Genomic DNA, 17,560 nt, shown 5'->3' on the forward strand with positions numbered 1-17,560 from the left:
CTGCAGGCATTTGAGTCTACAGTTGGACCCATGCACCCGACACAGAAATTCATTAACTGAACTATGGAAATAAATAAGAAGCTTGGAGGTCAAAAACATGAATGGATCCAGAATGCATTGCGGTTTTGGTTCGGATGTTATTTTAAAGTATTTTGATGTGGGAAAGATACAAACTTAAAAATTTGGAAGCTAGAGAGCAAATGAACAATAACTGACCCAGAAAACCTGAGAAAGTTAAAATCCAAAACAGCAGTGGAGAAAACTGCAAAGCAACCCAGTTCCCCCTCCAGAATCTCGAAACGGCATGGGCACTGGCAGGCTGCAGGGTGAAGGTGGCGTTACTACTACGAGGAGGCGCCTGTAGAAGCTGCGTGGGGAGCACCTACCCCCAGGGCTGTCCCCGCTCTGCCCCACACTGTCACACACTGTCACACACCCCAGGGTGCATCCCAGGGGAAGTCTGCCCGGTAGTATCTGCAGAGGTCAACCCAGCACCCCTGACCTGGGGGCCGGAGGCCCAGTAGAGAGCACATGTACCCCACTGGAAAGGGGTTGAGTGAGAATGAAAGACTCATGACAGACGTGTTCACCTGCTCGCTGTCCGTCAACTGCACAAACGGCGCCCTCGTCTGACCCAAGCGCCTCATTTGGGAGCACGGGCGTTCCCGGGGCTTCGGTCTGTCACAGCGGGGAGGGCTCTGGATTGTCTCCACAGGACGTGAAACTTCTCGAGTCAGGGACACTGTAAATCCCCTGGCTGCCTGGTCCGAGCCATGCCCACTGCTCTGTCCCTCAAGTCCTCTTTCCAGCTTATTTTCCCCACTCTGTCACTCTCCGTCAGTGACTCACTCTCCTCTGCTTGCAGACACACTGGAAAACTCTGACCATGCTAAGAACACCTCCTGCTCAAACACCTGTGCCTTCTCGGGCTGCCCCTATCTCTCTCTGTTGATCCCTTCCGCACACCCAAGGACTTAGAGGTAGACCAACTCGACTTCCTCAGCACCCCCCATGCTTCTATCAATAAGTCTTCTTACAGTGGGTGGCAATCATCTCCATAAGAGCCAAGGCTGGTGGCTGCCCTTGGTGAGCTGTGGGGCTGATTCTCCCGCACAGACACGAGCAGGTGACAGCGACCACTAGAGGAAACTTACAGAAGGCTGGGTGCGGGGGTCAGGCCCTCGAGCAGCCGGTGGCCCACAACCCACCCAAGACTTCCTGTCACCAGCACATAGACCCCCCTCTCTGGCCAAAGCACTAGCCTTGGGACAAATGCCCCAATTTGTTACATCCCAGGAGTGGCTTGGTTATTTTTGCATATACTACAGATCTCAGCTGTGATTAATAAGAGCCTTGCCATCTCAGGATTCAAGATCTTCTGAGGCTAAAAACCCAGAAGTATTCTAGTCAGCTGATGCACGGCTAAGAATAGCCCTGCCGGCTTGTTTGGGTGCAGGGCTCACAGCCCGGTGGTGGATTCTCAGACCGCAGCTGTCCATCAGCAGGTGAGAGCGCATTCTCTGAGAGGAGCTGCTGTTTGAATATTTGGACACAGTGTGACTCAGAGATGTTTTTTCATTGGCAGCACAGCCTTTACTTCTGTGCTTTAGCGAGGCACTTCACGATCAAAGAAAAATCAAACGCTGTCGGGGCAGTGGTGGGACGACTGGCACATGTGGCCAGGCAGAGCACACCCCACGGTCCATCTGCTCTGAGGCCGAAGGGGCCGGCGGCAGTTGCTCCACACTGAGAAGGCGAAGCCGGAGACGTGTGAGGTCATATCAGGAAACAGCAGCTTTTAGCTCTAGCAGTCGCTGTATTTACCTCCGTGCTCTTGTAAAACTTAGATGAAATATTATTGTCCTATCACCGAAAACTGTAATTCATTATGGGAGGGGAACATTCAAACAAACCGATTTGGGCAAAACCAGGGTCTCAGAATCAGAAAGCCAAGCACTGCCCAGTTTACGGAGTATTTGGAAAGTTCCTAACCTTCCCACACGTCGGTTTTCCCCGGCGCAAATCTGGGGCAATAGAAGCAAGAATATTTCACTAAAAGCTCAAACACTGGGATCCTAATGACGTCAGGAAGAGAGGAAATTTACCATGCCCCAGAGAGAGTGCCTGGATTCTGAACTTTGCTTACTGATTTGAAATGGGATGATGACCCAGTCCATGTCCCCAGAGCGAGAACAGGGACAGGTGGCCCCTGCAAGCACAATGCACATTTTACCAGACCTCTCTGAACACCAGCGACCTGTCCTTTCCCTGCGTTAAACATGTACGTGCTGCCGAAGATGCTGAGTGCCCCATGGCAGGCAAAGAGCCTGGGAGGGTCTCAGAGGACCTGGGCTGTCCTGTGGTCTCACTGGGAACAATGGGGTTTTCTCTATCTTGGAATCTGAAGGAACTTTCACTACCCTACTCCCTTTGTCTAATTCTAATGTATGTTCTTGGCAAGCGAATAATCATCTTACTTGACTTGAGCAACTTAGCAATGAGGAACTTTAGGGTCAAGAAGGTAGAAGAAGGGTACACATAAGAACAACACTTCTTACAATGTCTTCAAGAACACAGCTGGTGTGGGAAATTATGTTCTTTAAAATCAGTGGTGGGTCAAGAGAACACCCATAAAAATGGACATTGACACCCACCTCGGACTCTATGAAAATCAACTCCGGATGAACAGTAAATTTAGACATGACAAGTAAAACAATACAGTGCTTATAAAAAGCATGGGGGAGCCATCTCGTGGCCTTTCGAGGACAGACGCTGGTGTCCAACCCCAAGGAGGGAAAGAAGAACACCCATGCGTAGGGAGCGCCGGAACCAGAGTGCAGCGCGGAGCAGGGTGTGGAGTGTGGCCCCGAGTGGAGTGGGGCTGGCTGCCGTGCGGTTTCAGAGTCCAGGGAGGATGTGCAGGTCTCCTACCCAGAGAGGAGGCCCCGCACAGGGTGACAGAGCTCCAGAGGGATGGGGAGTGTGTCTGGGAGAAGGGGAGGCCCAACACGGGGTCCAGAGTCTAAAGAGAGCAGGAGGGAAAGGAATGTGGAACCTAAATGGGCGGACCGGGCCTCCTCGTGGATCCGTGGTCAGAGACTGGCATTACCCATGTAAGTAAATAAAGGATAATGAGGGTCAACTTTCTCACTGTTGGCAAGGGAACCACACACAAGGGAACGGAGAAGATGGGAAAGGACACGATGATGTTAGATGGGAACTGGAGGCATCTCGAACTCGTGGTGCTCAACGTAGATAAACAGATACAGAAATAATAAGGGTGTGTGTGCGTGCCTGGGTGTGTGATGTACATACACACAGAGACATTCCCTAGCTCTCCACTAAGATGGTCTGAGAGCAGCTACACCAGGATACCAACAGGCACACCCAGCACTCACACCCTGGCTGCTAAAAGCCATTCTCCCCTAAAAGAAACACAGGCTCCTTGGAGGAAGGGCCCATGAACCCGATGGGGCTGGCAGAGGACAGGAGCCTGGGCGGCTGGGTAGGCCCGGAAATGGAAGGCGTGTTCTAGCAGCAAAGGCGAGCTGTCGAAAGCACACAGAAGCCAGCTCCAGGAGCTCCACGGCCCCAGGCAGGGGGGTTGAAGCGGCCATAGAAATCACGTCCACAACAGAAGATAATCCACTCTAACCCACCGAGTAAAATAGGAAACGCTGACTCCACGAACTGAGTAAAGAGGCCTGTCACAACAACCACACACATGCGAGATTCTGGACTGGATCCTTTTGCGTTTACAAAGGACATTATGGGGAGAATGGGAGAAGCTTGAGTGGGGTCTGAGGATTAGATGGTATCAGTGCTAATCTCCAAATTTTAATGGCGGTGTCTGTGCCCATGCTGAAGAGTGTCCTTAAAAGAGACACATTAATGTGTATCCAAGAGCAATGAGATGCTGTGTAGCAGTTTTGGTTTCTTTTTGTGTCTACATTTTTCCCTTCAAAATCTGAAATGGTTGTTATTACAAAATGAACATTTACTCACTTAAAATGTTTCCTTGAAGAGCACCATTTTCTCAGCAGCACAGAGATTGGCTGCTACCAACCAGGCCCCAGCTGAACCAGCACCAGCTTCCACCACCGACCTCCCTGTTTAGCGAGGGGTTTTGCCCAGGTGCTAGCCAATTAGCACGCTCGGACAAAGGAGGGCTATTGCCTCTGGGACAGCTGTCACGTGTATATTTTAATACATTGTGATTTTAAGTTCATTATCTGTAATGAGGGTCTGCTTTTCACCACACAAACAAAAGTCCTTCACTGCTCTGATGGATGGGTTGAAATTGGAGGACGGAAACAGTGAAACAAACAATGAAACTGTCATAAGAAAGAAAGCAAACGGTCCCCAGGTGTTTGTTTGGCTGTCTCCAAACAGTCCCTTCTCGACACAGCTTGGGTCCGACAAGTTCTGGGTCGGCAGGGAAGACGCGGGGAGGAACACGCCCTAGTGAGATTGTCGCTGGGTTTGGGAGAGCACAGCAAACTGTGGGACCTTCTCACCACGCAGCTGTCCCGAAGCAGCTCTGGCGGGTCACCGGCGACGCAGGACCCCCATCCAAGCACGTCCCTTCCTCCTCCCTCTACCCCCACCCCGGCTCGCGCCCCTGTGCACGCGCGCGCGCGCATCCAGGCCCCCCTGTTCCCAGGCAACGGGCTGCCCCGGCGCGAAGCAACTGAGCGGAATGTGTGGGGGGAGGCAGTTGGGAAGAAAAGAGAGCTTGAGCAGCAGCAATGAGCCCCGGTGAGAGTCCGGACGCGGTGCTGTCCCTTGATGGGGACCCGTGGGTGGTGGACGGGTGGCGGAGGGCGCCGCCTCCTCCGGACGGGCCTCTACATGCCCTAGTCCAGTGTGGAGCGCGATTTTCTTGACTAGCCTCATACCCGCCTCACCCCGAGAAAAGTGCCGCCTCCATCCCCACGCCCATCTTCCAGCCTCCAGCCTCCAGCGTCCGACCCGGGTCTGGCTGCCGCTGCGTGGTCCCAGCGCGCCCTCCCGTGGCCGCTTAGGGCGTCGGCGTCCCGAATCCCCACGCCTCCCCTCCCATCTCCCAAGGAAACCAAAAGCCATGTCTGGTTCTGTTACAGAAAAGCATCATCAGGACGAGGACGAAGTTGACTGCGTCCTCCTTTCCGCGTCCAAGATCCTCAGTTCCTCTGAGTGCATAAAGGAAAGCGGTGGCAGTGAAACAGGTAACACCCCCAGGACCAAAGCTCCGAGAGGAGTGAAAAACGGTTCGCCCTTTTATTACAGGAAACGGCTAAATGCCAAAATCCGCTGGCCCGATTGGGGTGCTTCCAACACATATGCACTTTGGGTTACAATTATATGGTACTAATAATAGCAGAAACGGCGCATTACTTGGTGCCTGACATTGTTCAACGCATTTAATGTATCAACTCATTTAACCTCACAACAACGCTATGAGGTAGTTACCACCATTGTCCCCATACTACAAGTGAGGAAACTGAGGCACGGAGAGGTTAATGAACTCCCCAAGGTCACACAGGCAGCCAGTGAGAGAGCCCAGTATTCAGCGGGGCAGGCCAGCGTCCAGGCATCCACCACTTCCCTAGACACTGGGTCTCTCAACACCAAGTAAGAGCTGCTGACTTTTTAGACACTACGAAGATAATATACTTTTCCCACAAGCAGTACTTTCTATAGTGAATGTTGTGGACTACAGGATATGCTGTGGGGAGGGTGTTGGAAATAACCAAAGAGCTCCAGTTTTCGAGGTACACGTGAACCACGGATGAAATGCCTGTAAATACCCAGCTGGAGGAATCTGAGAACCTCGGAGTCTCCCCTCAAAGACAGAAGATGCAGGCTGTGCCCCTCTCAGAAGCGCCTGGTGCTCGGAGCAATGTGCCAGGGAAGACACAGGATGCTGTGGGTAGAAGGCACTGCCTAGACCAACGGCCCGCTCTGCTGCCCCAGTGCACTTGACCTATGCACGGTCCCTGGTGACCCACACAGCAGAGCTAAGTGATGAACCAATGGAAATCTGACGGTCAGCACAGGGATTCTGCACCTTCCTGAATCAGGGAGCATAACAAATGCCTTGTCAAAGGCCCTGGGAGAAGGGGCTAGCTCAGCCAGGCCTCTGTAGACAAAACCCAGCCAGCTGGGTGCCCAGGGACCACGGGGTGGGCAGCATCACTGTGGAGGCCAGCAGACTGCACAGCAGGCCAATGCCTTGACTTCTCCCTCTCGGGGCCATGAGGACATACAGGCATCCCCAGCAACCAGGAGGGGTCATGGGAACCCATGAACAGGTGGAAGAGGCCTCGGAGAGAGTTTGGACACTGAGTCAGCTCAACTTTTGCCTCCAGGGAGCAGTGAAGGTCAGACGGGTCTGAGGTTCTTTTATTTGACAAGATCCGCGAGGAGGAGTGAGGGCCCCGGAGAAAAGCCAGCGTTCGTAAAAAATGCACTTTCGTGTAAAATAGCACCTACGCTTGAGAGTTCCGGTTTTTCTTGCCAGAACACGGTGGTTACAAGTCCTGGGTCCACCGAGGCACGTTCACCAACTACAGAGTTTCTAAGTCAGGCGCTGCCAAGGATGACAGTGATTTCAGACTGACAACCGAGGGCCAAATCAGCTGGGTGAGGCTTTGCCCCTCCCCATTCTGTGTTTCTGTTTATGCTTCACTGTCACCAAGAGATCCATGTGCTGAGTACTACCAAACATTGGCCTGATTCGGCCTGAATAAAGCTGGGTTACAAGAGCTCGTGTGGTATTTCTGAGGTCTCTTTGATTTTTAAGAGAACAAAAAATAAATAAAACATACATCATAAATAAATAAATAAAATTTAAAATTAATGAGATGAATGAATAAATAAATAAATAAATAAATGTAAAAGGAGTAATTAGCCAGGCCACCCCTTGATGCATTGGAATGGGGATACGAGACTTTGGAGCTTGAGCTGTCCAGTGTGCACCCCAGTTCTGAGCACCCCTGCGCCCCATCCCCTGGGGCCATCATTCATTCTTTCATCCAACATGTATTTTTGAGCAGGTGCTGTCCAAATGCTGGAGAGCCAGCAGTGAACAAAATCCACACACAGTCCCCATCCACATGAAGTGTGCCTCCTCGTGGGGGTAACAAAGGATATTACGTGTGAGGTGGAAGCAAATCCTATCAGGAAAGTAAGGCATGGAGGGGGGCAGGGCACCCAGAGGTGGGTGGGGAGTGTGCGGTCCTCTTTTAAGTAGGGCAGAGGCAGACCTCACTGAACAGGTGGCATCTGAGCCGAGATGCGAAGAGAGGAAGGAGGATTCAGTGCAGGTGTCCAGGGTGAGGTCATTCCAGGCAGAAAACAGCAAGTGCAAAGGCCCCGAGGCAGGGGCATTGCCTGGCCCATCTGGGAACAGCCAAGGGCCGGGAGCAGAGCCGTAAGGGGAGGAGAGGAGATAGGTTCAGAGAGCAAACCTGGGAGGGGGTTGGTAGTTCCACCAAAATGGGGTGCCTCTGGGAGCTGTGAGCAGCCATCCTCCTCCCCTCCATCGGGAGTGGAAATTTCAAACTTAGGGAATCATCATCGTACTGATAAAGTCCTTGCACTTGCAGTGATGGTGAAATGTTGCTTGGGCGTGGACTGTGGACCAAGTACTGGGCTGAGGGGTTTACCCGGAGACTGGCCACTGCCTAGAATTACCCCTCACGACACGTGTGATTCCAACCCGCAGCTCCCACAGCAAGACCTCGGGCAGATCTTTGCAAAACTGTTACTTCTAGGAATGAATCGGAGTTGTCATAGCAAAACTCAGTGTTTGAACCCGAGAATGACAAGGCTTTGACTACAGGGTGTCTTCAGAGCGTATAAAACTCATCTGTTAGCTACATGTGCACACTTGATAGTTCCTGTGTACCCCGAATATGACCTAATTTTCTGTAAGCTTCCAAATAAATTCCCTGTACCTTCACTTAAGTACCTCAGAAGTCACTCCACTGGTAATTAGTTTGTTTTTCACTTCTGACACTTAAGTGTGAAAGAGCTAGAGAAGTTAAGATTCATATAACTTGATTAATATTTCTTGCATCCCCAAGAGTATAAGCTTCTTTGGGGCCGGGACCTAATCTTTGACTCAGACTGTGTAGCTCCCAGCACCGTGCGAGTACCAGGGTCTTGATGAACGGCCACCTGTGGTTGTGTTCTCTCTCCTGTGATTCTTTGGTAACCTCTCTTCCCATTGGAGAGTCACAGGATTCTACGTGGTTTTTTAAGTAAGTATTGCTAAATTTTTAAATTGTCTTTCCTTTGAGCATAAGCAGCAGTCATAAGAAACTCTTGAGAAAGACAAAAGATGATTTTAGTAGCTTTTAAAAGTGGGAAAGTCTGACCTCGCTGTTTGTTCTGTGCCTTCACTGAATCATCCGAGCGTTTCCGAGGGAAGCACGCCCTTCTGAGTCACACCATGGACCACAGTGCTATTTGGAAAACTCACTTTATTTCCCAGAAAATGCTTTTGCAAACCCTCTCCAAGATACCATTTCACTCTTCTCGTGTCAACACCTCTCGTCTCTGCCTCTCAACGTGTGACCTGATCTCATACCACAAGAAAAAAAATGGAAGCCCTCGACCCAAACTCCTTCACCCTCTGCCTTCCAATCTGCCGTTCCACCTCCCCCACCCACCTGGGCGCCCACATCCAAGGTCACTGCCTCCACATCCTCTCTCTCCTGGCATTCTCAAGTCCTCGCCTTCTGCAATTCGCCTCCCTCATTCTCCAAAATTATTCTTCTCCTTTCTACCATAGGATTCCAGCAGCAAGCAGGCATCCTAGACTCTCCCAAGGTTAAAAAGTCCTTCTGCATCTTACACCTCCTCCAGCATGTACCCTATTCCATTAGGCACCATATTGCCTTCCCCAGTAAAACTGAAGGAGTTGCCTGTGCCGATGCTGAACAAGTCTTCACAGTGCACTCTCTTCTCTAGACACTTCATCCGGGCTCGGTCCCTGTCGCCACTCTGAAACTGCCCTTGCCCAGCCCAGCAGGGATGTCTCTACGGCCCAATACAGTGTTCGAACCACTCACCAGAACCAGGGACAGGAATAGCCAATGGCCTGTTCACATCCCCACTCTGATATCTCACAGAAAAATTAACTTCAATGTGTCTAAAAGTGTTTTCCCTAAACCTCATCCTCAGTCCATTCTCTCACATCGGTAAATGACATCTTCATCCATCCATGTGCTCTCACCAAAAACCGGAGGGTCCTCTTTTCTTCTTGTCCCCCGGCCCCGTCTAACCCTCCAGCAGTGCTGCTGCTTGTACCTCCAAAACACAGTATGAATCCACCTATTCTTCCCCTGGTGCCCCAGCCTGTTCTAGTCCAAGCTACCCTGTCCCTCACTTGGATTGTTGCCGAGGTCCTACAGTAGCCACCTCATCCCCCATTACCACGCCCACAGAGTCAGATCAAATCATCCTCATGACTGAGACCCCCCGATGCTTCCCTTCCACTGGAAATAAAAGTCAGACCCCTCCAGCTGGTCCTTGAGGCCCCACGTGACCTGGGCCGGCTCTCCCTGACCTCTTACCTTACCGAGCTCCCATCCGCTCGGTAAGTGGCACCCAGTCGGCTTTCCTCCTGTTCTGCAAACAGAAACCTGCTCTGCTTCAGGGCCTTGCCGTCCCCTCTGCTCCCAGTCTCTGCCTACAGATGTTCACTACAGATGTTCATGCAGCTGGTCCCTTCTTAGGACGTAGGAGTCGGATAAGCAGACAGGCCTTTCCTAAGTAGCCTCACTCACAATCCCATTAGCTCATTTTCTCTGTGTAACTTACCGCTATTTGAAAGCATCTGGTTCGCTTCTTTGTCCGCATTCTTCCCTGTCTGCTCTGTCAGAACGTAGGCACTGTGAGCGCAGGGCCCTGCTGTCTCGTGTCCTGCCTGCCTGCAAACCTACAGCAGGGCACACTGCAGAGTGGACACTCGGGGTTTGAGGGAATGACCCACCGAAACGTGAAAGCTGACTGCAGACTGAATCGTTAACTTATAAAAACTTTCCAACACTTTCATGATGAGATTTTTAGAGCCACACAAAGCCACGAAAACATGAAGCATGACTTAAGGCTAAATCATTAACTCATAAAAACTTATCTACGCTTTCACATAGAGATTTTAGAGCCATGCAAGATCCCAGGTCTCCCTCCCCTAGAGCCAAATGAAATGAACGACAACCAAAAAAAATTTTTTTAAGCTAGAAAACTGATAAAAACACCATCAGTAGCAACTGAGAAAGACGTAAACATTAGAAAGTAGAAGCCAAAGACCGAAACAGAAGATTGTGGCCAGGCAAACTACAGCCTGGCTCCTAACTCTGCCTTGACCTTCAAGAGAAATTAAACAAGTTGAAATATTCACGAATGCCCCCCCCCCGCCCCCGCCAACGTGAATACAAAAAGAAAAGGAAACAGGGTCTTTCTGTGGGTGGGGTTTGGGTGGTGCAGGGGGCTGCGGCTCCAACAGATGGACAAGCCAGAGGCTCACCAACAGGTGCTCACTTGGCGTGAAGGGAAGAAAGCACTCTGGACAGGCCCCCACCAGCCCGAGGGGTGGCCTCTGTGCAGTTTGGAAAAAGGCGCACCCTCCCCCAGCTGGAAGTAAACTCACACAGAGTGCGGTTAACGGGTGGGAGCCGAGCATGGGATGACCTCACACGCCCCTGTGCTGTGAACGACCTGCCCAATCACAGGGGGCAACCCCAGCCCGGACTCCATACCGTATGGATCCCCATCGAGAGAGCGCAGCCCTGCGGAAACAGGATACACCGCCCACTAGATTTCTAACAAGAGTCTCAGGGGTGATCCCAGGGCAGAGAAGGTCAAAGCCTTCGCAGCCTCCAGAGCATCTCCCCTCCCCCAGGTCCCCTCACCGATGGGTGAGGCCACAGAAAAGTGCAAAGGAAAGCACACAGAGGGACTCGGGGAGGATGACGAGATGACGGACACTCTGAGCACAGGCGCTCAGGCAGCCGCCAGCCCTGTGACCGCAGCAGCCCAGTAACTGTGTAAACGCTCCGTGGTGGTGGAGAAAGAAGGGACAGGAAATCTAAGCCAGGGTAAAAACTCCATGCTCTTTCCCTACAATCTTTTCTCTACTATAGTCTTTGACCACGTCTCCAGATTTCTTTCAGCCCAGTATTTCTTATTTGGTTTCCGCAGAAGAAATCCTGTTTTGAGCCTTGAACCTGCACGTCCTCCTAAAGAGACAGGAAGTCCATGCAGAGACCGGGAGGCTGGGGCTGCAGGTGCAGGGCGGAGTCGGGATTCCAGGAGGCACATCCATTCGGAACAGAGCGAGGCCGAAACCCTTCACGGAGACAACGGCCCATTTGTGTCAGCATAGATTTGTCGGAGTTATGCTTTCAGAACAAAATTAAACATCATAAAACCTCACGGCGTGAAGACAAAATAACTAGCAAAAACCACGACAGCTAGGGCAGCTCTGTGGGAGGAAGTGTAACGCTAATCTCTCATAATTTACTCCTGTTCTTGGCAGGGAGTAAAACCACACTGACTACAATAGAAATATCCGTTATTAAAAACCGTTAAAATTCCAATCTCATAATCCTTTTCATGGTATATTTTCATTACTTTAGAGTGATCTGGTAGGAGATAATCTCTCACGTAGTGGGAAAAAGTCTGAATACAGCATTAATTTGCAGCATTTATTCTATTAAGTAAATATAATTTGTTTAAAAGTGCCATGAATAATACGACCCCACTGTTCTAAAATCACTCTGTTTTCCCCACATATACACATGGGGAGGGTGCGGACTCAAAATTAACGATAGTTCGTTCTGGGCCATGGGGTCCCAGGTGACCCGCTCTTTTTGATGTGCATTTTGAGCCGTTTGAGTTCATCAGCAGAGGTCGGTTGGAGTCTGAGGAGTTTGGGGAAGCTTGGCCACACTGGCCCAGAGCTCACTGGGGTTCCCTTTGCTCCCTCTGACATTGACGCTTCAGACTCCCGTTTTTCCCGGGGGAGGGGCAAGGCTGAGCACTACCGGCGTGCCCTGGCTGCATCTCCCTGCCCTCCGATGGAGGCAGGATTCTGCAACTGCCTCCGTGGCCCCAGGCTCCGAACTAGAGTTGGCCTCTGGGTGGTGAGAGCTGAATGGCAGGGAGGGGAGGTGGGCAGGGGCCGGGGGCAGGGGTGGGGTTATACTTTGCCTCCCTCATCTGTAAGATCTGGCAGACTGCTGGTCAGAAGAAGACGTGCTGATGGATTTCAAAACCTCTCAGCGCAGAAATAGTCAGCCCAGGGGCACATTCTATCCTACTTTCATTTCATTCCGGACACTGTGTATTATTTTTTTTAATTCCTGAATAAAAATTCACAAAGCAAGTAGCCAAACGTCTGAACAGAGAGTGCTGCGAGTCCACAAATTGCCATCATCTCTCCCGATGGAGGTCTGCAATCTGTTGCCTAGGCAGGAGCACACACATGGATGTGTGTACGACTTCAAGAGCGTGACGGAAATTGTGCTCTGTCGATCCGACTTGTTTTCAAGGTAAAGAGAAAAATCACTACATGGTCCTTTCATAGACACTGGGACCGGTTCATTAGTTGCCCAGTCTCCACAGCACAAGGATTATCAGTAGTTTTACATACATACATACATATATACATACATACATACATGTAGTCTGTGTCCCAGAAACAAACAGAGATACTTGAATTTTTGAAAGTTTCAGGTTTGGTGTTACAAGTTAACGGTTCTAAAGATAAAACCACTATTACAACCCCAACTAGATATTTTAAGTGAAAACAATTATTTCTTAAACTTATTATGTGAGTAGCATTAGGTTCTTCCTAATATGAGCCTCAGATTCTCATCATCTCTTCTTCCCGCCAGCCCCAAAAGTTAGAAGGCTGCTTCCCACTGCGGTTGTTTAAAAACAAAACTTCAGAATTAAGTCACATGCTTGTTCAAATGTTCTCTTTAGAATATGGCTGCATATCAGAAACAGAAAATCAGGTCCAACCACAATCAGCATTAAAAGTGAGTATATTTCATTTTATTTTCTCCAAATATTTGTGTCAAGGCTGATGTTTTTCTGAATAAATACTTCCTAAATGCATTTTGATTATCCACACACACAAAAAAAACTTCATGAACATGCATTGGAGAGTCAGCAAGAATGACCAAGAATGACAGTCACCTGACCCTCACGTGACTAAATGGCAAGTGTGGGGATATAAAAAAGTATGTAACAGTTCAAGCACACGCTCACCAGCCTAACCGTACCCAATCCCATGCCTCGACTTGTTACAGGCCCTTCAGCATCAACTGGAATCGTTTCAGGCTCTCCGAATACAGACTCTGCAGAACGTCAGCATGGTACGTTTAATTTCATCAACGCGCAGGAACTAGCCAAACCTAAGATACCATCCGCCTTTCTCACCAACCCACTGATGAGTTGACAGAGGCCACAACATTTTCTAGGCTCAAAGTCTGGAGAAAGCAATATTCTGTTATATTTGGATTTAAGATAAAAAGGGCCACGCTCACTGATTTTTTAGAACATATCTTTGAAAGTGCTACCAATAGGGACTCTCGTTAAAAGTGATCTAAAAATCTAACCCCAAACCAAGGGAAAACGTGCATTAGCTCCGGTAAAAAAAAATCCTAGGGATTTTCACGTGGGGGTGGCTGTATCCCTGTGACCCGACTCCCGTCGTCAAGGAAACAGCCACACCCCTATCTGCTTTGCCTCCAGATTCCGGGCAGACAGAGAAGGGCCCATGCTCTTCTCTCTTACCAGTTAATACTGAGGCTCTTGGCCTGCTTCTGGTTGCCCCAGACCGGGTCCTATGTGGTACTTGGACCAGTCACTGTGCGAAGGGAGCCACCGCTGTGCCCAGTTGGCACTGAGCCACCCACCACACTGAAGCTAGAAGTGGGATCAGTGCCACCAAAGGCACATGGACTTTCTCCAGAAGAAATACAGGGTGCTGTTAAGAGAAGGTTAGGGCGTAAATACTGAGGGTGCAGAACCTAGCACGTATTCACTGAAGACCCCATGTAAACTTCACCCCAATACTCTTGCATTGAAAGCAATTGCAGGGGAATGGGGGAGAAGATACATTCCCAAGGGTGACAGAGTGGGTTCCATTCTGATGTTAGAGGTCAAAGGTCTCCAATTGTTCAACAATGTAAAAGTCAAGCATAGAGAATTATCCAAATTGCTTAAGATTTTATTGTTTTCCTAAGTTGAGTCTTTCTAATTTTATAATCACATCATGAAGGTACAATTTCATATCTTTAATTATAGAGGTTATAATAAATTAAATTTATTTTGTATTTTATGGGATGGAAAAGAATTTTTATGCGCAGGAAATTATCTTTTAATTATAAAACTAAAAATATTTTAATTATAATATCTATCACTCCTGCACCTTCATAAGTTTATAAACCTGAAATGAAATCCTAACATTCTCAATTTATCTTTTAAAGGTACAGTCTGAAATCAGTGAAATTTTGAACAAAAGTATTATTGAAGTAGAAAACCCACAGTTTAGCTCAGAAAGAAATCTGGTATTCAACACACACACTGAAAAGGTATGTTTTTCTGTACAAAATCATTCTGTATTTAGGAATTTCAAAAATGTTACTACCACCGGTTCATCTTCAACTTTCCATTTTCCCCTTCCTCCCAGGGTGGTTGGACTGTCAGACATGAACATAGGCCAACTCCTGTCCTTGAAAACCCTGAAAGTCATGCACTTACCCTCATACTTCTGTGGCATCCCATTGCCTTCAGGAGAGTGTAGAAGGGGTATTTAACTCAGTCCTGTCACCAAAAGATTCCCATGTAACTGAAACACAAGGCAGTTTTATGGCCTGTCTGTCCAATTTTGATTGAGTTTTTCTGCGGTAGGAGCAACGCAGACCTGGGGTGATTCCTTGGCGAAGGTCCAGACCGCCATCCCTGTGTCTATATGATTAGAACCCACATTCTCCAGGACAGTCCCAGCCCTCAAATCGTCTGAAACTCGGACCACAAGCTAAGGTGCACAGATAGCCCAGCGGTGGAAATATTTGTTCTCCTTAAATTTCCATTTATCCCATTGCTTCTATCTTCCCAATCTATCAAGGATGGTCTCCTGAGAGATGCTAAATGTCTATTTCTGAAATTGAGGGGCTGATCCATGTATCTCACCCCCTAAGGAAATAAGTACGATTTCTAAGCATATCATTAAGACCAGAGTTATAGATCTCAACTGTTGTTAGATTTCCTGGAGAAAATCAGTCATACTTGTTAGGCTTCATTGTTGTAGAAATGATTAAATGTTTGTTTGTTTGCAAAAATAAATCCTCCACAAAACATTATCTTAATGTGCTTGGTCATGTGGCAAATGACAATACATTTATAGTGTGTTTTTTATTGTTACTAGCCTATAGAGAATCAAGAAGAAATCCTTTCCATGGGGAAAATTCTTCAGTTTGAGGATTCGAGGACTCTTCATTCAGTGGAAGAAAAACCCAGCAGCAATAGCGTAGACGGTCTCTCTCAGGGCATTCATGTTTCACCCCCGGCACATTCCCGGGACATCTCAACGCTGAGAACCTCGGCAGATGATTCTGCTTCCAACATAATTATGAACCCTTCAGAAAATTCTGACACGTTCAAGAATTATAATAACCTCTATAGTTTTCTACCTCATGCACCAAATGTTGTGTCTCACGCTGACCCAGTAATTCTGGAAAATTCCAAAATTACCACGCCTTTCCTCAAGCACGGATTTGGTGAAAATTTAGATGATATTTGCCATTCTATCAAACAAATGAAGGAAGAGCTTCAGCGGTCACAGGACAAGGAGCTGGCACTTACAAATGAACTTCAAACTTTAAAAATGGATACACATTTTCAAGGTCATATGACATATGACCTGTCCCCCATTCACAAGGAAAATACTAACTTCATTAAGGAAGAACATACAGAAAGTAACTTAAATGAAGATATAAAGTCAAAGAGAATTTTAGAATTAGAGGCATTAGTAAACAAATTACTCCCACTCAGGGGAACAGTGTCAAAATTGCATTTGACTTTTTGTAGGAAATGTAAAAAATTATCTAAGAGTGAGATACACAGGGGAAAGAAGAATGAGAAAAACAGCAAAGAAATTCCTATCGCTGGCAAGAACGCCACAGACTTAAAATTCCATTCCAGACTTCCAAAACACACACTGTCATTCTTTGACCCAACAAAGTATGAAATGAAAGACAAAGAGAGGCAAACATTTGCAGTAAAACAAGGCTCAATAATATTCGAAAATGAGAAAACATCCAAAGTCCATTCTGAGCAGTGTGTGGCAAAAATTCAGTACTTACAGAATTACCTAAAAGAATCTATGCAGATACAGAAAAAAGTAACAGAAGTAGAGAATGAAAATCTAACCCTTAAGACCAAAATAAAATCTCTTGTCTTCACCACACAGTCTCTGATACAGAAAATTGAAATATATGAAAAGCAACTTAAGAATTTGTTTCATGAAAAGAACACTATTCAGTCCAAATTAATTAAAACAGAAGAAGATGGCAAAGAATGTCTTAAAGAACTGAAAAAAATAATCAGTAAATATAATGTTCTTCAAGAACAAAATAAAACTCTAGAGGAAAAAAATGGCCAACTTTCTCTGGAGAAGCAACAAATGATAGACACATTAGATCAGCTGAAAAGTAAAGAACACAAAACTCAGAATGATATGGCCATTGTCAATAATGAAAAGAATCGAATGAGTATAGAAATGGAAGCAATGAAAACAAATATTCTATTGATACAAGATGAAAAGGAAGTGTTAGAGAAGAAAACACACCAGCTTGTAAAGGAAAAAAGCTCGCTTGAAAATGAACTAAAAGAAAGTCAGCTTGAGAGAATGCAGCTAAAGGAGAGAGAAAGATTGGCAAAAACTGAACAAGAGACGCTTCTTCAAATAATAGAAACAGTTAAAAATGATAAACTTAATCTTGAAACTACATTGCAAGAATCTACTGCTGCTAGACAAATGATGGAAAGAGAAATCGAGAACATTCAAACCTATCAATCGACGGCAGAAGAGAATTTTTTGAATGAAATAAAAAATGCCAAATCCGAAGCAAGTATCTATAAGAATAGTTTATCAGATATGAGCAATGAATGTGAAATGTTATCAAAAATGGTCGTGGAAATTAAAGCAGACAATCAGATTCTAAAAGAAGAACTAAAAAAACACAGTCAAGAAAACATAAACTTTGAAAACAGCATCAGCAGGCTTGCGGAAGACAAAATACTTTTAGAGAACTATGTGAGAAGTATAGAGAATGAAAGGGACACCTTGGAATTTGAGATGCGGAATCTTCAAAGAGAATACTTGAATCTAAGTGAAAAAATCTGTGGTCAGCGTGGTGACCTCTCCAAAGTGGGTCACATCCCAAGAAGAGAGAAATTCCATTTTAACAGCTATGACGCTTATGAAGACACCTCTAGTCCCAGGTATAGGCCTTTAGCCCCTGATGTGAAAGGTATGTACACTCTGGTGGATTAA

At 47.5% G+C, this 17,560-nt stretch overlaps 1 protein-coding gene across 1 annotated transcript; it reads left to right on the forward strand.

Annotated features, from left to right (window-relative positions):
- The first annotated feature begins 4,723 nt into the window (after positions 1-4,723).
- Positions 4,724-17,560, forward strand: CCDC110 (coiled-coil domain containing 110). Its single transcript, XM_037128904.2, has 6 exons — positions 4,724-4,758; positions 5,103-5,207; positions 12,979-13,034; positions 13,308-13,373; positions 14,490-14,594; positions 15,431-17,560. Exons 1-6 carry the CDS (start codon positions 4,749-4,751, stop codon positions 17,558-17,560), a joined length of 2,472 nt encoding a protein of 823 aa, XP_036984799.2. The 5' UTR covers positions 4,724-4,748.

Source organism: Artibeus jamaicensis, unplaced genomic scaffold (genome assembly GCF_021234435.1).
Source record: "Artibeus jamaicensis isolate MK-2021 breed Jamaican fruit bat unplaced genomic scaffold, CSHL_Jam_final scaffold_833, whole genome shotgun sequence".
Taxonomy (NCBI): Eukaryota; Metazoa; Chordata; class Mammalia; order Chiroptera; family Phyllostomidae; genus Artibeus; species Artibeus jamaicensis.

Excerpts from the sequence above, each read along its gene's own strand:
- CCDC110 (XM_037128904.2), top strand. Across the intron at positions 5,208-12,978 it reads AAGCGGTGGCAGTGAAACAG|AATATGGCTGCATATCAGAA; the intron begins GTAACACCCCCA and ends TGTTCTCTTTAG. Across the intron at positions 14,595-15,430 it reads TCAACACACACACTGAAAAG|CCTATAGAGAATCAAGAAGA; the intron begins GTATGTTTTTCT and ends TATTGTTACTAG.